This window comes from Rhinolophus hipposideros (genome assembly GCF_964194185.1).
Source record: "Rhinolophus hipposideros genome assembly, chromosome: 8".
Lineage (NCBI taxonomy): Eukaryota > Metazoa > Chordata > Mammalia > Chiroptera > Rhinolophidae > Rhinolophus > Rhinolophus hipposideros.
In genome coordinates this window covers 25,841,892-25,863,013 of record NC_138054.1, presented here as the reverse complement: position 1 = coordinate 25,863,013, position 21,122 = coordinate 25,841,892, and the positions used below count along the sequence as shown (strand labels likewise).

At 38.1% G+C, this 21,122-nt stretch overlaps 2 protein-coding genes across 7 annotated transcripts in view; one reads left to right on the top strand and one right to left on the bottom strand.

The window, feature by feature from the left end:
* Positions 1 to 6,836: 6,836 nt before the first annotated feature.
* RPL5 (ribosomal protein L5) lies at positions 6,837 to 15,293 on the top strand. Its single transcript, XM_081057810.1, has 8 exons — positions 6,837 to 6,954; positions 8,149 to 8,218; positions 8,305 to 8,420; positions 9,582 to 9,716; positions 10,962 to 11,164; positions 12,072 to 12,249; positions 14,516 to 14,604; positions 15,055 to 15,293. The coding sequence occupies exons 1-8, from the start codon at positions 6,952 to 6,954 to the stop codon at positions 15,152 to 15,154; spliced, it is 894 nt and encodes a 297-aa protein (XP_080913936.1). The 5' UTR covers positions 6,837 to 6,951; the 3' UTR covers positions 15,155 to 15,293.
* A 1,266-nt stretch (positions 15,294 to 16,559) lies between these two features.
* DIPK1A (divergent protein kinase domain 1A) overlaps positions 16,560 to 21,122 on the bottom strand; it is an 88,805-nt gene continuing 84,242 nt past the window's right edge. For all 6 annotated transcript variants that reach the window (XM_081057806.1, XM_081057807.1, XM_081057803.1 and 3 more), the window contains exons 4-5: positions 18,718 to 18,894; positions 16,560 to 17,844 (exon numbers count right to left, since the gene is read on the bottom strand). In XM_081057806.1, the coding sequence (XP_080913932.1) occupies positions 17,032 to 17,844; positions 18,718 to 18,894 (990 nt within the window). In that variant the 3' untranslated portion in view covers positions 16,560 to 17,031. The remainder of the gene's footprint in view (positions 17,845 to 18,717; positions 18,895 to 21,122) is intronic.

The following is a 21,122-nucleotide window of genomic DNA, read 5'->3' as shown; positions in this document are numbered from 1 at the left end:
ACAAAATAAAAGATAAAGATCATATGATCATATCAATAGGTGCAGAAAAAGCATTTGACAAGATACAACGTCCATTTATCATTCAAACACTCAATAAAATGTGTATAGAAGGAAAGTACTGTAATATAGTAAAAGCTATATATGAAAGACTCTAAGCTAATATCATAGTTGATGGTGAAAAACTGGAAGTTTTTCCTCTATGATCAGGAACAAGACAAGGAGGCCCACTTTTGCCACTGTTATTCAACATAGTACTGGAAGTCCTATATATGATTCCATATATAGAAAACCCTAAAGACTCCACTAGAAGACTATTAAAAACAATGAACAAATATAGTAAAATTGCAGGATTCAGAATCAATGTACAAAAATCCATTGCATTCTTATATACTAACAATGAAATATCAGAAAAAGATAAAGGAAACAATTCCATTTGCAACTGCAACAAAAACAATAAAATACGTAGGAACAAACTTAAAGGAGGTAAAGGACCTATACACTGAAAACTACAAGACATTATTGAAAGAAATTGAAGAAGACACAAAGAAATATAAAGATATGCTGTGTGCAAAGATTGGAAGAATCAACACAGTTAAAATGGCCATATTACTTAAAGTAATACATAGATTTAATGCAATCCTCATCAAATTCCCAATGGCATTTTTCAAAGAAATAGAACAAAAAAAAATCTTCAAATTTGTATGGAACCACAAAAGAACCTGAATGGCGAAAGAAATCCTGAGAAAAAAAGAACCAAGCAGAGGTATTACACTGCCTAACTTCAAATTATATTACAAAGCTACAATAATCAAAACAGTACAGTATTGGCAGAAAAATAGACACAGACCTATGGAACATAATTGACAGCCCAGAAATAAACCCACACATATATGGACAACTAATTTTTAACAAAGGAGCCAAAAACATACAATGGAGAAAGGAAAGCCTCTTCAATAAATGGTGTTGGGGAAATTGGAAAGCCACATGCAAAAGAATGAATCTAGACTGCTTTCTGACACCATATACAAAAATTAACTTGAAATGGATTAAAGATTTGAACATAAGACCTTAAATAATAAAATACATAGAAGAAAACAAGGCACTAAACTTATGGACCTTGGTCTTAGAGAGGTTTTCATGTATTTGACCCCAAAGGCAAGTGAAATAAAAGCAAAAATAAATGAATGGGACTACATCAAACTAAAAAACTTCTGCACAGCAGAGAAACAATCAACAAAATAAAAAGGCAACCAACTGCATAGGAGAAGATATTTGCAAACGATAACTTGATATGGGGCCAATATCCAAAAATATATAAAGAACTCATACAATTCAACAACAACAACAACAAAACCCCCAAACAATTTAATTAAAAATTAGCAGAAGACCTGAAAGGACACTTTTCCCAAGAAGACATACAGACGGCCAATAGACGTATGAAAAGATGTTCAACTTCACTAGCTATAAGGAAAATGCAAATCAAAACTACAATGAGATACCACCTCATGTCTGTTAGAATGGCTATTACCAATAAGACAAGAAATAACAAGTGTTGGAGAGTGTGGAGTAACAAATGTAGAGAAAAGAGAACTCTCATGCACTGCTGGTGGGAATGTAAATTGGTACAGCCATTATGGAAAACAGTATGGAGGTGCTTCCAAAAATTAAGAATAAAGCTACCATATGACCCAGCAATCCCTCTTCTGAGTATCTACCCCCAAAATTTGAAAACATTTATTTGTAAAGATATATGTACCGCTATGTCCACTGCAACATTATTTACATTAGCTAAGACATGGACACAACCTAAGTGTCCTTTGACAAACAACTGGATAAAGAAAATGTGGGATATATATACAATGGAATACTACTCAGCCATAAAAAATGATGGAGTGTTGCCATTTGCAACAACATGGATGGATATTGAAAGTATTATGCTACATAAGTAAAATAAGTCAGATGAAAAGGACAGCACCATGTGATTTCATTCATATGTGGTTTATAAAACAGAAAGCAACAAACAAACAAAACAAACAAACGTAGACATAGACAACAGTATGTAGTTACCAGAGGGGAGTGGGAATTGGGGGAAGATGAAGAGAGTAAAAGGGTCAAATATATGGTGACAGACGGGGACTAGACTTCGGGTAGTAAGCACACAATACAATATATAGATGATGTCTTATAAAACTATATTACCTGAGGGTGGGCCTGGTGCCTCAGGCAGTTGGAGCTCCGTGCTCCTAATGCCAAAGGCTGCCGGTTGGATTCCCACATGGGAGAGGGCTCTCAACCACAAGGCTGATAATTTGACTCCTTGACTCCTGCAAGGGATGGTGGGCTCCGCCCCCTGCAACTAAGATTGAACACGGCACCTTGAACTGAGTTGCCGCTGAGCTGCCGCTGAGCTCCAGGATGGCTCAGTTGGTTGGAGCACGTCCTCTCAACCACAAGGTTGTAGGTTTGACTCCCACAAGGGATGGTGGGCTGCGCCCCCTGGAACTGGCAATGGCAACTGGACCTGGAGCCGAGCTGCGCCCTCCACAACTAAGATTGAAAGGACAACAACTTGACTTGGAAAATATCCTGGAAGTACACACTGTTCCCCAATAAAGTCTTGCTCCCCTTCCCCAATAAAATCTTTAAAAAAAACCAACTATGTAGCTGAAACTTGTATAATTTTAACAACCAATGTTACCCCAATAAATTTAAATAAAGAAATAAATAAACCTAAGACTAATTTCTATAGAGATGGTTTCCTGACCCTGATAGATCAGTGTATAGTCTGATTAAAAAGACATTTGAAGAAATGGAGCAATATGTTGTTATTTGTGTTTTCCTTTACCATACACCAGCATTTAAATGTTGGAAGAATAACAAAACCTGTGTGTGTGGATACTACACTACTGTAAGAGACCGAGAAAAATCGCAAAAAAAATGACAGTGATTTATATGATAACATCAAAATATCTAGCAATAGTTTCTGTGAAAACAATACTTTATAATATATGACACCATACAGTTTGAATTTGACATGTAAAAATTATGGTTCATTTTCAAATCTAATATTGCTTTATGAATTTTATTTAAAATCCAGTTTCTCTTGCTTCATCCCAGCAAACTTTCTCCTAATTGACATTAATACAAATTATTTAAGAACCACAATGACCCAAAAAAGGTTGTCTAATTTGGCATTACTATCTGTAGAACACAAATGATGTGATATCTTGGTGACAACATAATAGAAATTTTGCTGAAATGAAGATACAAAGAGAAACTTTTATGGAATAAATATAATTTACGAATTGTGTGTTTTTCATCAGTAGCGTAGCAACAGAACACCCAGACACGCTTAATCTTAATTATGGTTGGTTGTCCTGATATTCTGCTGACTCTTGGTCCTATTAAAAACCATAGCTTTACACATTTTTCTTTAAGAAACGAAGATTATTCTTCACTAAGGGCTAATTATTTTTTCCTAGATAAAAGTACAGGTTTAAAAACTTTTAAATGTTTCTAATGGATTAATATCAAAAAAGGGGACCCAACCATAAAGTTGTTTACTCTATTTGCTACCCTTCATGTAGAACCAGAAACTGATGTAAAGCAAAAAACAATTGCAAAGAAAAAGATATGTGTGTGTGTGTGTGTGTGTGTGTGTGTGTATTTTTAGGTTTTCTTTCCCCCCACCCTCAACTCCAGTTCAAACCGTTGTTCTCAGTCTGGTTGTGTAGGATGCAGCTCCCTGGCCCATGTTGGTATTATGAGCCTTGCTAGGCAGTCAGTGGACTGATGGTTGGCAGCTCACAGCAGCCGACCACAGCCCAGCTCTAGGAAGAGCCGTTGTGCACAATCTTAGCTGTAGAGGGTGCAGCTCACTGGCCCATGTAGGAATTGAACCGGTGACCTGGGCATTAGGAGCACAGTGCACCAACCACCTGAGCCACAGGGCCACCCAAGAAAAAGACATTTTGAAATAACAAGATGCTTTTTGATTATAATTAAGAAAGTTGGTGGTTTCAATACAAAACCTGCTGATCAGAGTAGTAAGCAGGTACTTCAAAATCATAATATATTGGTAACATCATAGAAATCTTTTCATATTTTGGTATTGTCATCACTACCAGAACTAAAAATTACTGAATTATTTTCTATTTATGACATATATTTGACATATCTGATAACATTAAGTTGTCTTTCATTTCAAATAATAAAAGAAATATTTCCATTCCAATAGGACTCAGTTTTATTTTCACTTTGAAATAATTTCAAAATCACAAATTGGTTTAAGAACAGCACAAAGAATTTCCATCTACCCTTCTCCCAGATTACTCATTGTTAACTTTTTAACACATTTGCCTTGTTTTCTTTCTTTTTATACACACATATGTAACTTTTATCTGAGTCACTTGTTGAGTGTAAGTTGCAGAAATAATACCCATTACTCCAAAATAGTTCAGAGTGTATTTCCTACAGAGCAGTCTCATACATAACCATAGTGTATCTATCAAAATAAAATTAACATTGATCTATTATTACCATCTAATCTACAGACTCCATTTAGATTTCACTGATTGTTCTGAGAATGTCATTTACACAAAAGAAATAAAAAGCCTTCTTTTTCTCTTTTTCCTTGTTCAGGATGCAATCTAAGGTCACACATTGCATACAGTTGTGATATCACTTCGGTCTCTTTCAATCTGGAGTATTTTTTTGGTCTTTCCTTGTCTATCATGATTTTGCCATAAATACAGACCAATTACTTTGTAGAATGTCCCTCAATTTGGGTTTGTTTGCAGTTTCATCATGTATCAGATTAGCTAGACTACGTAATTAGATTAGATAAGATAAATTTGGCACAAAGTGCTTCTGTGTTCTTCTCAGTGTATCATTTCATGCGGAACACAAAGTTGACTTGTCCCAGTACTGGTGATTTTTAACTTTTACCACTTGAGCAGATTAGTTGGTCGAGGGTGCTGGACAAATTCTCCCTACTACCAACTACACGGGCTGTGTCAGCCATACTAGCCACAACCCCCCAGCTGCAACCAAGGGGACAAGATACATATATTTTTAATTTTGTTGTTATACATATTTATAAGGTAAGAAGAAGCAGGTTAAGGAGAATAAAACATTTAATTCAACAATATGTTACTTGATTCATAACTTCTAAATATTCACATGAATGGTATGTGGGTCTCATACGAGTATGTACTCTTGCCCTAAAACATACAAATTTTAGGGGTGGGCCTATTTCCATACAGACTTTCCTTCCTGATGCTCCCACCTCCAATACAAGCAGTGCCTGACCAAGACATTTGGCACCTTTCATAGGCTAATAACTTGATGAACCACCAAGATGAAGGTCTTTAACTTAAGTATTTTCTGTAAAAACGAATTGTATGCGTTTCTTTACATTTCCAAAAGCCCCTTAACAAAGATTGAACCACACTTGCTTGTGAGAATTATTTTAACATTTCTTTTTGCGGGCTCTGTTGGATTTGGGCAGAGTGGATTCAAGCTACATTTTTCTGGCTATCTAAGGATTTACAAATTTAAATCAGAATAAATTGGCATCATAGTTCTGATTTATTCTAGCAGCAGTTTTTGTTTTGGAACCAGTTAGCCTTGTCATCTTGTTTGGCAGATCCTCCTTCCAGTTCTGACACACTGATTCTTTCCTGTTAAACTCATGCACACCCATTTTCCAACAGCGGGTTTATCATTGGGGTGGGGGTACAGAGTTCAAGTTCATTCTGAGGATGCCAATGTTTTAAACTGCTCTGCTGTTACGTAGTTTGCTTTTCCCAGTAGAATCAGTTAATTCCATTATTGGGCAAAATAGGATTTGTTTTCTACTTTCCCGAGACCTCTTGAATTAAAATTGAGGCCAAATTTAAAATGCAGATTCCCAGTCCCCAGAACAGCGAGTCTGATTCAGTAGAGGAGGCTATTCATATATCTTCATTTTAACCAGCACGCAAATAATTCCCATGCAATAGCCCAAAGACCACCCTTGAAATACTGTTAGGTGAGGGACTACTTTCTCTTGAGTGTTTGTTTGTTTGTTTGGTTGGTTGGTTCTCCCCAGTCTCCATGTGGAGAATAGGAAAATGACTTATTCCCTAATTACAATTAGTTTTAAAAGAATTTTAAAAAGGACTTAAACATGTTTAAAACAGTTAAGCTGACTAGATCAGAGCGATGGAGACAAAAGGAAGGAGATGGTCAGGGATCAGGGAAGAAGATGGCGGTAAAGAAGCAGGAAGGAGAGAGCAATAGTTCTCTTACCATTTAACAAATACCAAGCACTTACTGAGTGTCAGCACCGTGCTATGCAGGTACTGGAGATGCAAAGGCCAACTTGACAGCAGGGCCCATCTTCAGGGAGTTTACAATCTAGAGTGGGCCCAAGCAGGTAGGAAGGTACTAGGGGAAGGCAGAAAACGGGCTTCTAACCCAGGCTTCTAACCCAGGCTGGGAGCACTAAGGCAAGGCTTCCTGGCTTGGGCCCAATGTTCGGCACCAGGATGCGTAGTCCAGGAGGTAGAGGCCTGGAGGGGGCAAAAGAGCTCCAGAACGAATTCATTCTATTTAACTTTTAAGCTTTTTCCTGCTTAAAAAGGATTATATGTTATGAAAAAACTTCCTAGCAAAGGAAAGTGAAAGCCTCCTATACGTAATGCCCCCCGCTATTGCTCAAGGTCCACACCTGTCGGATCATTGAGGATTTGTTCCGGGCAAGGAGAGAGCCGGCATGGGTCCTCCAATCAGCAGGGGGCGGCATGCCTAACGCCCGCCGGCCGGCGGATCTCTCTTTCCCACGTCGCTCGCGTGATCGCCGGCGCTACATACTGCGCCTGCGCATAGTCTACGGTCTTTTCTCCCCCGGAGCCGAGCTGGGCCTGCAGGTCTGTGGTGAGCCGCGGACGCGGTGCTCTGTTCACCAGGATGGTGAGTGGGTATCCCGATCTCGAGGCTACAGATGGACGGGGAGGGTCCCTCTCTTTGTTCTAATGCCAGCCTAGGGTCGGTCTCGCATGGCGCAGGAGGCGGATGGCATTCGATTGCCGGCTCTGCCCTGGTCGGACTGCGGCTCCTAGCGTGGTCTTAATGGCTGCCGCCCGGCGCGCAAGCTTGAGAGGAAGGCGTTTGAAGAAAAGCAGGAGTTGGGGCGGCGGGTTGACGAGGGGGCTGAGTTTAGTAGACAGGCTGCGGGGCTAGTGCCGGCCCGTTCGAGGGGGCCCGGTTCAGGCGAGATTGCATCAGTTGGTCTCATGCTAGCGAGGGGATGCCCGAGTGGAGACGGGCTGCAGTTTCTCGGACCCAGCTCCATCCCTGGCTGCTCCGTGGGTCTTCCGGAAGAGCGTTGCGGTCGGCGGGTGTTTCAGAAAGGCTTGTGTTGTTGAGCTGAAGTCACTTTTAAGCCCAAACCGTCAGTACAGCTTGGAGGCCGTGGCGTCTCTGGGCCCGGAAAGGAAGCTCGTTGAGTTTTTGGTGTGCGCCTCCTGCCTCTTTATAGACTGTCGCTGGCACAGGTTTTAAATGATTCTTGGGGTGGGGTGTTGCTTCGTTGGTGGGGTCGGTGCTGTTTTAATCGGGAGTGATTGCTGAAAATGATACTGGCTAGTTCGGGTTTGTGGCAAGTAATTTAGGTTTTTTAAAAACGTCCGTCCATGGAACGTGAGGGAAATAGGTTAGTTTTTCGAAATGGGAAAGTATTCAGAACGGACGGACGTTTGGCAAGATTGAGTGCTTGTCTGGAGCAGGGCTTTGCAAAAGTTTGGCACAAGGATTGGTGTTGGTCTGTGAGGTACAGAAGTTGAGTTGAGAGGAAGCATTCAAAAATTGAAAAACAATGACAATTTTGGAAAATATAAGACGTTGGCCTGAGTTCCGTTTGTTGGTTCATTTCCATTTTTCCCCAGTGATTCGTTTTTACTCTGTTACCAGCATTGACAGGCAAGTAGGAGAAAAAGTGATTCCTTGACTCCAGATGGTTTGAGAAACACTGGATTCTACGAAAGTGACAGCTGTCTATAGATTCACTTTTGAAGTTTAAATGTTATTGGTTACAGCTCAAATGTCAGAAGCATCATCAGCCAAAACATTTATCAAAGTTTTAATAACATTCTTTTTTTCTTAAAGGGATTTGTTAAAGTCGTCAAGAATAAGGCCTACTTCAAGAGATACCAAGTGAAATTTAGAAGACGCCGTGGTATGGTCAGGTTTTCACATTCACAGTCTTTAAAAGAATCCGCTTTGTAGTGGAGTAGACTTTTAAGTTATTTTCTCTTCTTTCAGAGGGTAAAACTGATTACTATGCCCGGAAACGCTTGGTAATCCAGGATAAAAATAAGTACAACACACCCAAATATAGGATGATTGTACGGGTAACCAACAGAGATATCATTTGTCAGGTAAGTTGCGTTCTAGCCTCGAGCAGTGATGGTAAACCCCACCTCCCTTTAACTCACCTTGCTGGAGAAGTACTTGGGAAACAAAACACATGTATGGATTAGAAGGTCCGTCAACTGTAGTGGCTGGCACTCAGAAACATCTGTTAAGTGAGTAGCTCGTTTCTTTTTTGTGGGTCTTAAATTGGAGCCTGGGAAATTGGTACTTAAAAAAAAAAATCACTGAAAATCAGCTGTATTTAGCAATCTTGACCCAGTTTAATCCCATTCATTTTCTAATTGGGGGGAAGGAGGATTAGAGAAATTTATGGTGCTGTGCTATTTTGTGGGGGTGGGTGGGGTGGAAGGATAAATTTGAGAGCAAGTAGAAGGTTCCTACCCATTCCAATTCTAGGAGAAGAATAGAATTTGCCATGGACTAAGTCCTGACTTGCAGTATGGTCTTACATGCCACATACCCACTGCTCTTTGAAGAGGTTGGTAGTTTTGTGAAGATTAGACTCAGGATTGTTCTTATTCCTGCTTATTATTGAAATGGGTTTTAATTATGTGTGAGGGTCTCCCACATAAAACCTCCAGAAAGTGGCAGTTTTCTCCTAGAACGCAATTTGCTAGGCTTTTTTTTACAAGTAGGGAAAATTGTTATACTTGAGATTTGTTGGGCCTTTGCAAGAGTCAGGCATACCATTTGTTGGTTGTGAAGGCAATGCTGGTTGTGAAGGCAAAGTTATCTGAACTCTGGGTGTTGGAAACATTGGACTTAAATATGCTTAGTTTAAAAGATGTTTGAAATAATTGGGGATTCGTTTGACTTTTCAAAGTACCTCTTTAGTTCAGCAGCTACTCCAGCTAAGAGTCTTCAGTGTTTACAAGTAAGGAGCTACAGTATAATTTATTCCACAGGCATTTTAATATTCAATGTGTATGTGGTAATTTTAGCCTTACATATTGTGTCATCAGTCAAACATTTACAGACTCATAAAGTTACCTGCTATAGTTGACCAAGCCATAAACTAGTTGGGGGTGAGTGGGTTTAACAAAGACGAATTTTAATTGATAGAGATCTACGTCTTTATTTTTTTTTCCAAGTCTTTTGTACAAGAAAGCACTTAGGACAAATAAACAGTGAAAGCAGATTACTAACTGGTTTTTCTCTTATTATAGATTGCTTATGCCCGTATAGAAGGAGATATGATAGTTTGTGCAGCTTATGCTCATGAACTCCCCAAGTACGGTGTGAAGGTTGGCCTGACAAATTATGCTGCAGCATATTGTACTGGCCTGCTGCTGGCACGCAGGGTATGTACCGGATTACTGTAATTTATGTGTTTAGAATTAGTTTAGCTCATAGTTTGGTGTTACCTGCAAGATAGATGTTGACACCTGGATAAGTTACCCTCCACTGTAGAATCAAGAGAGTGCCTGGGGCACTCTTTAGGAATCACGAGGAAAGATGATTTTATAAATAGAAGGTTGTGGTTTTATAAATACAAGGTTGTGATTGAGATGGCAGTGCATTTTCTAATAATTTGGGGAAGCAGTTTTTCTGTTATCCGCCAGTTTGTTGGGTATATCTAGACCAATAGAATTTTCTGCAATGGTGGATATCTGTAATCGATGCTGTCTGATATGGTAGCCAGTAGACATAGGTGTCTAGTGCTACTGGTGAACCGAATTTTTAAATTTGAATAGCCACTGTGGCTAGTTAGTGGCTACCTTGTTGGACAGCTCTACTGAAAAGTGTAGATCTTTTGATCTACAAGCAAACATTAAAATGCAGGCTCTCCTCCAGATACTCAGAATCTATATATTTCAATAGGGTGTCCAAGTGATATATAGGCCAATTCCATTTTGAGAAGTAGTATCTTAAATTTTGGAGGAAGGGCAGGCATTGGTGGGGGTTTTTTGTTTTAATCATCTCTGCCCTCGGGGTGGCAGCATTTCCTGTCATGTAGAAAAGATGAAAATGTGCTTTTGCCTTACTCTTTTCTCAATTACTGACCTGGTTTTGCAGTGGGATTTTTAAGCATGCATCATTGTTGAGGACCCAGTTTGAGTGGGGGTGGGGGACAAGGTCATTATGTATGACAGCAGCTTGGTACAAAGGCACTGCTTGTGAAACCATAGTTAGGTGCTAATGTACTAGCAGAAGAATGGCCCAGGTTAACAGTATAGTTGGAGAATAAAGCCACAAAAAGATCTCTTCAGCTCAGGATCCTACTCAGAACTACATGTAATAATATTTAATATTTAATTGTTGAATTCTAGCCAAATATGACTGAAAATATGTGGAGATCCCTAATTGCTGCATAAATCAAGTATGGACATGTAGCAGATTAAAAAGCTATTAAAGTTGTTACAGTTGGTGAAATGGAATGGAATTTCTTTTTGTAGCATTTAAAAATTGGTATTTTAAAATAGATTGGGATAAAGGTATAAGTGAATTGGAAGGAAAGTGTTTGTCAGGTCATTAGAGTTGTGACTTGTGATACTGTTGTTTGCATATATTCAGACAAGTATTTAGTCTGGCTTCTTTGTTAATAGCTTCTCAATAGGTTTGGCATGGACAAGATCTATGAAGGTCAGGTGGAGGTGACTGGAGATGAATACAATGTGGAAAGCATTGATGGTCAACCTGGTGCCTTCACCTGCTATTTGGATGCAGGGCTTGCCAGAACTACTACCGGAAATAAAGTTTTTGGGGCCCTGAAGGGAGCTGTGGACGGAGGCTTATCTATCCCTCACAGGTAATACAGCATTCAAGGGCTCATTGCCTGGACTCCAGTACTTCACTGTTTCTAACTGTTTGGACTGTGGGGATTACTGAATCAATTAAAGTAATAACAGCTATCTTTATGTGCCTGCCGTATGCTAGGTGCTATGCAAAAGGAACCTGGCAGGGCTGGAGGGAACTGGTAATGCATTTTATAAGTAGTAGTAGTAGTTATGGAAAAATGGACTCCAGGAAAAAAAAAAGTTTGAGAGAAAGGCTTCTGACAGATTTCTATACTTTCAACTGGAAATAAGATTGTAGGCCGTTCATTCTTAGAAGCTAAGTAGGTTGTTTTAATTTGGGTGGTCATTTGAATTAATGATTTTTGTTATTGTTGAGTAGAGCCATCTTAAAGTCAGTTATTAGCTTCTTAAGCATATTTTAGTGGTTGCTGATAGAACTTTACATACGCATTTTAAAATATATTTTATTTATATTTAGAAATAAAATGTAATATGGCTGAAACTTACTCTTACAGTGTGAGGGTGGGTTGAGGATCTTTAGTTCTGTTGAAAGGCACCTTGATCTTGAAACACTCCCGTATATCCCGAGGCACCACTGGAATTGTAGGATTTGGGGGAGCAGTTTTCAATCCCTTTTCTATGATAACGAGAACTAACTTTATGGTAGTGAAAAGCCTTGCTTCATTTAATGGTTTTTAAAGGTGCTTGTGGCATGATTTTCTGTCATGGAATTCAGAGATTATTAGCTGCTGGATGATGATATATCCCACTAACTGAGCAGTCAGTAGTTGGTCCTTTGGTTGCATGTGATGCAATTAATTGTTTCAAGACGGGACTGATGGCAGCTACTGAAATGAATTCCTGCTAGTGAACTGATTTCAATCAATATATACTAAAGTATGAAAAACTTTATTTTAGTACCAAACGATTCCCTGGTTATGATTCAGAAAGCAAAGAATTCAATGCAGAAGTACACCGGAAACACATCATGGGCCAGAACGTTGCAGATTATATGCGTTATCTAATGGAAGAAGATGAAGACGCTTATAAGAAACAGTTTTCTCAATACATAAAGAACAACGTAACTCCAGACATGGTAAAAATTTTAACTAAAAATGCCTGTATTGGTATTTATACCTACAGAACTCAGTTTACTACTTGTTTTTGGTGGGTATGTTTTATAGTTTTAACTCGGGTTAACAGTTAAAAGTTGAATGTGGGTGTGTTCATAGGCATAGACAGATTCAAATAAGCTGTCTTTGGCTTTTAAAATGAAATGACATGAAATTGGGGTGTTAAAGGATAAGGCAGTATAATGATCTGGACTTACCAGCATGCTCTTAGGATGCTGAAGGATATCAGATTTCAGGCCTCCAAGTCTAAAGCCTTTGGTGGGTTTTATGCATTTGACTGTTGTGTAGTTACGGATTTCACTCCTGCCGTCATAGTTACAATCTACCCTGCCTGATAGGAGGTGTTAGTTACTAAACTTCACTCATTTTGAGGCCATAGAGAAGAGGTTCTTTCTTCATAGCAAATACCTGCTATGTTCTGGACTTCCTGAGTGTCTCAGGCATGCACACAGAAAGGGAGATGTACAGATTCTGTCACTGGTTCTGCAGGATGCTGAAGAAATAAAGGGAACCATGTTTGCAAAAATGAGCTCAATGTTGGAAAATTTATCGCCCCCAAAGTTGAGTCTCCAGGGCTCTCTCTCAACACATTGGAGTAATTGAAGATGATAGAACCAGTTTTGGAATTGTAGTGAAAGCGTAGAACACAAATCACTGTTATAAAATTATAACAAATATACAATTATATATAGATGCATAGATTATATATTAAGTAATTGGGGTGTTATTTTTTGTTAGTGCATAGTTTCCATTTTGATACTGCTTTGGCTATGAAAATTAATTTTAAAATAGTTTTAATTGGGAAAGGATTCCTTTGTTATTTACGCTTAGTATAGTCTAGGGCTGGATAAGCAGATGGAGTCTTGAGCAAGGAAAAGGGTAGTGTCAGTAATGTAGATGCATGTTAATTTTTGAAGTCATCAAATGGATTTGTTAAATTACGATGGAGTGCTGCTAATAATAGAGTGCTAAAAGTTGGTAGAGAAATTCAACTTTCCAAAGGGATTTAAGTAGTTGTTTCAAATGCAGTGAAAAATTTTGCATTGCCTTCTTTTGCTAAGCTTTACACAAATACATGTAGTAATTATATGTTCTCCACCTTGAATAATTTGAGAGATCTGGATTACCTAACTCATTCTTTAGGGGGCTGTAATTTTTACTAGATTTTGATTGAACGCTCAGGCATTTTACACCTGTCCTTCAAGACTTGATCTTGCACAGGATCATGTCATTTCCAGTTGACCCTTGGACAGCATAGGGAAAGGGGTGCTAAACCCCGCCCCCCCTCCAGCAGTTGAAAATCCACATACAACTTTTGACTCCCCCAGAACTAGCTACAGTTGTCCCTTGGAATCCAGGGAAGATTGGTTCTAGGTCCCTCTGTAGATTGCAAGTACTGTTTTCAATTCGCAGATGGGAAACGGATGGGGGGAGGGTGGACTAGGGAGGGCCAACTGTATATTTATTGGGGGAAAAAAGTCTGTCAGTGGACCTGGGCAGTTCAAACGTGTTCAAGGGTGGACTATTTGGGGGTGGTAATTGAAACAATTCAGAGTTGCAACATAGTTTTTTGATGAGTTTTAGAACACAATTCTCATGAGAAGATACCTAATTGGATAGCCTTTCAGGGTATTCCAGGGAAATTTGGCCCTCTCTCTGGTTGATATTAGTGATTGGTAGTAGTAGTCGTAGTAGATGGTGTAAGAGGTCCCTGGTATGCAGCACTGGATAGCCTGGAAAGCCCTGTCAGACACCAGTGGAAAATGTAAATGGGGAATGTGGGAGGACAAATTCATTGGGCAATTGCTTCTTGGCCCCATACAGTCTTCATCTTAACATCTTAAAAACGTTGTTTTGGTGTGTGTCCTTACTTGAAAGAATTTAGGTCAGTATTTTAAATGAGTATAAGATGTGTTTCTACATAAATCAATTTGCTCTAAACTTGAGTGACTTAAAGATTATCGACAAAGTCCTCAGAAATGCATGAAAATTTTTCTTGAGGAAATTGAGTTTTGTGAATAATGTCAGCTCATGTTGCCTATGGTAAAAATTGGGAATTTCTTAGGAAAAGAAATGTAGAAATTTAAGTAGGTACCAACACTGACCTAGTTTAGTACCTTTTGAGGATCTGGCTTAGGACAAAATAGAGCAAGTGGTACGTTACAGTATGTTGTATTATTTAGGGCATGTGAAATGAAACCAAGTACTGTTTGCTTTGCTTTGTTTCAGATGGAGGAGATGTATAAGAAAGCTCATGCTGGTATACGAGAGAATCCGGTTTATGAGAAGAAGCCTAAGAAAGAAGTTAAAAAGAAGAGGTACGCATGTTACTCATGTCTTTTCAAGAAATAGCGGTTGGGAGGCGTTCCCTGCCTTGTGTCATCTTACTCAGATTCTTAAGGTTGTGCAAACTCGATCACTAACTCTGCATGGTGTTGCAGAAGTGAGGGGAACCAGGTTTGCTAAAGTAATTGTGGTGATAGAAATGTATTAGCCTCAGAAGCCACTGAGGTGGCCCATTCTATCCTAGTACAGTTACTGCTGATACTTAATGATTATAAGCATTGTATTAACATGTCAATTTGATTTCAGCACCTGTGGGGTAATAGAACAGTATCACAGAAATTTGGGGTTTGGGAATGTTAGCTTAAAAATCATAATAAGTACGTGTATTGGAACTTGGATTACTTGACCTCATCTTATTACAGTGTCTATCCTCGTTAGCTATGGTTTTTAAAAATAACATTTTTTCTTACTTTGTTTCGTAGGTGGAACCGTCCCAAAATGTCGCTTGCCCAGAAGAAAGATCGGGTAGCACAGAAGAAGGCAAGTTTCCTCAGAGCTCAGGAACGGGCTGCTGAGAGCTAATAAACCAAACAGTTTTCTATGAAGATTTTTCATATAGACATAAATAAAGTTATTAAGCAATTATTTCTGTGTTATGCTCTTGTTAATTAATCTGTAGGAAATAGCTTGAAATTAACTGCATTTTTCTTCAAGAAACAAGTATAGCTTTTTCCAGCGAAAGATTTCTTGCATATTGACTCATTGGGCTTCTGTTCTCCCTGACAGGAGTTATCCCTCAAATTGTATGATGTGCATCTCTCCTAACAGTCTGGCAACAGACCAACCTTCTACTAGGAAACACTTCTCTCGTTCATTTATTGTATCGAGATGATTAATGGGGAGAAGTTACTTTCAGAGTATGTAATTTTGAAGGAAACAAAACTGGTGCTAATCCATGGCTTTAATTTTTTGTGAGAAAGTTGTCCAGCGAAGGTCACATAGCTAAGATACCCACTGTAACCAGTTGAAATCTGAGCAGGAAATACTGAGTCTTTATTCTATAACATGTTTAATTTCATGGAGATTGAAAGGTATGTGTGAGATCTGAATAAACGAGAGCTCAGGAGCAGATAACCCTTGCATATCTAATTTACATGTGAAAATACTGGATAAATTTACATGCTTCAAGTAGCCCTTTGGCCAACAGGAAATACTGTTTGAAAATGGAAAATTATCACTAAATTTTAAGATTTCAGAGTGCTGCTCTTAATGTCCCACTTGCCCATAACTCAAATTCAAGGTATGTGGAGGGCGGGTGGTTGGCTCAGTTGATTAGAGCGCAGTGCTCATAACACCAAGGTCGCAGGGTTGATTCCTACATGGGTCAGTGAGCTGCACCCTCCACAACTAGATTGAAAAAAACAACAAACAGATGACTTGGAGCTGATGGGTCCTGGAAAAAAACACTGTTCCCCAATTAAAAATAAAAGATGTGAGTCTGGATTGGATCTATGGTCTTAAGATGTCAGTTTTAAAGGACTTAGTTGGCTAGTTGATAACTACTGTTTCCCCGAAAAAGACTGGGTCTTATACCGTATTTCCCCGAAAATTAAGACCAGATCTTACTTTTTTGCTCCAAAAGACTCATTAGGGCGTATTTTCAGGGGATGTGTTATTTTTTCATGTACAACAATCTACATTTATTCAAATATAGTCATGTCATCTGGAGCATTGTCATAACTAAATGAGTCCGTCTGGCTGACGATCTTAACTGGGACTTCCTTTCAGGGAAACATGGTAAGATGACCGTTTGGATGCTCATCCATTTTCAGCCTCTAAAATTGGCAGGTGCATGTTACCAAATAGAACACTACTTTTAAAAGGCTCAGTAAGAGCCATTCAACATTCTGAAGCCAGGTAACATTTGATGTCTTAAATGAATTAAAATGTATTTATAGTACAACAAACCATACTATTAACTGATATCTGTTTATAAAGGAGTGATTTTAATTTACCTGCTTTGCAGTCAATTTCTGTTAATGTGCAAACTTTACCATGCTAAGACATTAGTAAATTAATGTATAAATTTTCTCTTAAACAGCAGCTTCAATGCAAACAATGTTTCCAGCAATGGTATTCTGGCTAACAAACCTACAAAATACTCCCACTGTTGATGTTTATGGAATGAGGCTTTTCACAGCATTAAGTCAGTCAAAATAGTTACACAGTGAATGTACTGGGAAATGTACCAGGGCTTCTAGAAGAGCAGGAATGAAATCTTGGACGTGTTAATCCTATGAATCTCCTGCCATTACTTCAATCGATACGTATTTTACGATGATGGCCTCTTAGGACCTGGGGAAAGGAGTTTTGTGTAATTGGCAGGGATTTGAATCAGAAGCCAAATTTTTTCTTTTTCAGTGGTAAGTTTTCTACAATGGTCACAATGTCCAAAGGAACTATGAGTCATTTGTGTAGGAAATTTTCTTCCACAGTAATGTTTTTAGGTTATTTAGTATCAAAGAGTGTTCCATTTCCATTTGATTTGCTGTGACTTTGAGAGCAATACAAGAATAAAGTTGCTTTTCTAATTCTTCACGAATTTCACCTGGAGCACCTCGAAGTAGGTAGTCTTTGAGTAACTGACAGGCTTTTGCTAAATTTGGTTGTATCACTTCTGCAGTACATTTCATTGTACTCTGGTCACAGCTAGTTCGACAATCTGTGCCATAGACACAGTCCAAATCAGACTCACAGTGACGATCCTTTATAAGTTCTTTCAGGTTTGTCTCTGGCACAATTTTTCTCATGTCCACCATTTTCAAATCATACTTATCATTATAACCTAGGTTTTTGGCACTAGTATCACACATCAGGAAGTTTCCATAGGGGCCGTGGAAAACATCTTCCACAAATTCTAGAAGTCCTATGGCTATTTTAGCCTTTCTGGGCCACGATGGTGTGAACAACTGATCCATACTTCTTCTGAACCCAGATGGAATAAAAAGTTCAATGACCCATGGAAGGCTTATTCCATAAAGAGAGGTATATTCAACACTTTCCATTACATAAAGATCACCACAGAATCCCATTAATTTGGGTGTATGTTCTTTATCTTGAAGTATCACCATGAGAAGAAATTCATTTAATTGAAGAAGTGCCCATGCTGACTTTGCTTCTCCCAAGGAAACCTGACCATCTTTGTCTCCATCAGCCACCGTCAAGATGAGATTAACCAGTTCAGAGAGGTTTCCTTGGTCACCCAATTTTGCCTGTAAAGATAAGAATTTAGTTAATTATACAGAAGGAATGAAAATATCTCATGTAACATACTAACTTCCTTTATTAGCATGCTTAGTAATAATCTTGCTACTGAATCCCCATAAGGAACTTGAATACATCTCCAAATATTTATATTTGTTAAGTGAGTCTGAACTGTTGTACGTAATGGCCAAATATATTTGCTTATTACGAAATGGCCACCCTGTCTGTAAGCCCCTTACACTCCAGATGAATACAGTTAACCAAGACACAAATTATTCTTTGTCTTATTCATTAACTTGCAAAATTGCAGTGCAATGTGCTCATATCCAAAGTTATAAGAAGGGTCAACTGAATATTGTAGTTATCACATTAACAGTTATTTTGTTCAAGTTGTATTGTTCGAAGAATGAAGGTTAAAAAGTATTTTTCTGTGAAGATTCTCTGGGATAAAAGAGTCTGAAAATATAAACTGTCCAAAGAAAGATTGTGAGTGAAAATAGAAGAGCAATAAAAATGAGAAAGATTCTTTCCAAAAGTGTAACTATTTTCATTTTAATATTTCTATTTAATCTGAGTATTCCGTTAAAAAAATAATTTGTAATCTGGGTGTACTAATTTTATTTCACCTTTTAAAAAATTGTGTATCAGTTACATTGCCAAACTATAGAGCAGCCCATCTATTTAATGAACTCCCCTATCTGGACATTTTTAGCTATTGCAATGTTATACATTTTTACTTTTCTTTGAATTATTTACTCAGGATAGAGTCCCTGACACAGGACAAAACAGCAACATTTTTTGTGGTTTAGGATGAGGTCCTGTCAATTCTTCCAGAAGAGTGTACTGCTTCACACTAGCAACATGTTAATGGATAGACTTACTTTAAAGAGACTGTAGACCATTTCCTTGAATTTCTGTACAGTAGTTCCCCTAGTTGGTTTATCAAATAGCACTATTTCTTTTCGTGGTTCCAATTCAGTTCCAAAATCAAGATGAAGCGCTTGTTCCATTTGACATTTCACAACCCCTGGTAGATTATCCCAAATCCCTAAATACATCTATGTGAAAAAGAATAGCAAGTTATGATTTAGGCTGAACAGAAAACTATCGCTATATTTTTAGTGTCCTCTATCAAAATACAAACAACCAATAAAACATTGAGACTGACTGACTTTCTTTTCAAATTGCAAATTTGAAATCATTACTCAAAAGCTTTTTTCCTTAATTTTTTAAATTATAAAATTAATGTATTCCTAAATATATATTTTTGACCATGATTGTCTATTTTATCCATTATTATGGTAAAATATCAAATACATAAAATTTACCATATTAACCATTTTTAGTGTACAGTTCAGGAGTATTGCATTATTGCATTAATGAAGTGCTACCGTCACCATCCTTCAGAACTCTCTTCATCTTGTAAAACTGAAACTCTATACCTATTAAACAATAACTACATTACCTCTTTGCCCCGAGCCCCTGGCATCACCATTCTACTTTCTATCTTTATGATTTTGACTACTCTAAGTATCTCATATAAGTGGAATCACAGAATTTTTGTGACAGCATTATTTCATTTAGCATTATATCCTCAAGGTTCATCTATATTGTGGCATGTGTCAGAATTCCCTTCCTTTTTAAAGTTGAATAACATTCCATTATAGACATATCACATTTTGCATTTCCATTCATCTGCCAATGCACACTTGGGTTGCTTCCATGTTTTAGCTATTGCAAATACTGTTGACATGAACACAGATATACAAATATCTCTTCAAGACCCTGATTTCAATTCTTTAGATATATGTCCGGAAGTGGAATTGCTGGATCATAAGATCATGCTTTTTGTTGTTTTTGTTTTTGTTTTAGGGACTGCCATACTGTTTTCTGTAGTGTCTGTACCATTTTACGGAATCCACCAATAATGCGCAAGGGTTCCAATTTCTCTTCATCCTCACCACACTTATTATAATAGTCGTGTTTTTTTATAATAGTCATCCTAATGGGTGTGAGATGGTATCTCATTGTGGTTTTAATTTGCATTTCCCTCATGATCAGTGATGTTGATCATCTTTTCATGTACTTACTGTTCATTTGCAGATCTTTTTTGGAGAAACATCTATCCAAGTCCTTTGCCCATTTTTTAATCCAGTTGTTTGTTTTTGTTGTTGTTGTGTTTTTAGTTCTCTATATATTATTAGATATTAATCCTTTATCATATATATGATTAGCAAATATTTTCTCTAATCCTGTGAGTTGCCTTTTTTTTTTCAACTTCCAGTATTATTTATTTATCCTGGAATCTGGATACAATTAACTGTAGCAAGACAGTGCTCAATGCTATTTAAGACTCATTTTAGTTTCTTTGAACTACCTCAGTATTTGTAATTGTGAGAATTCACTTTCCAATAACTGGAAAACTAAAATTTGACATACCAACAAATTTACTTAATATTGATGTAACTATACAAAATTTTATATGCAACATGTGAACTGCATTATAGAATTTGGCCTTTGTAAACTAGCTTACACATCAACAAAGTTAGTCTTTGCTTATCTGTCCTAACCTTTGAAGTGTTGCACCAACAGACCCCTCCCACAGCTTTTTACAATGCAGAGATGATTCCTCTCCTTAAGACAAGGTGAAAAACTCAGTTCCCACCCAGAAAAAAAGTTAACCCAGAATTATGAAATTCTAAAGTTTCAGCAGAAATAGGATATGGGCAACTCTTTTTTGTCTTGTACCTAAGTACTACCAGAGGAATTTACAGTGATGACCAAAAGAACACAGGTTTCTTATTAAACTTTGTTTTCCTTGGTCGCAAAATTCTGTGACAGATTTTTGGTCAAGTTGTTTCCAATAAATAGTACTAATTTTTAAAACTAGTAACTTAAAAATGGCCACATACACGCACAAAAACAAATGGTCCACAAAACATTCTCCTTTCCTTCTGAAGGTTTTACGATGCATTGTAATCATTAACCAGTCTTTTACTACTACTGTTAAATGGCCAATTGAGACAAACAGTTCTGAGACTGTTCCTTTGCCACTAAGACTGGGGTGGCAGGTATTGGGATAATATTCATTTAGCCTTCTGAGCTTTCTGGGCAGACTTGGTACCTTGCCAGCTCCAGCTGTCTTCTTGTCCACTGCTTTGATGACACCTTCAGCAACTGTCTGTCTCATGTCACAAATAGCAAAACAGCCCAGAGGAGGGTCGTCAGAGAAGCTCTCAAAACACACGGGCTTGCCAGGAACCATGTCAATGATGGCAGCATCACC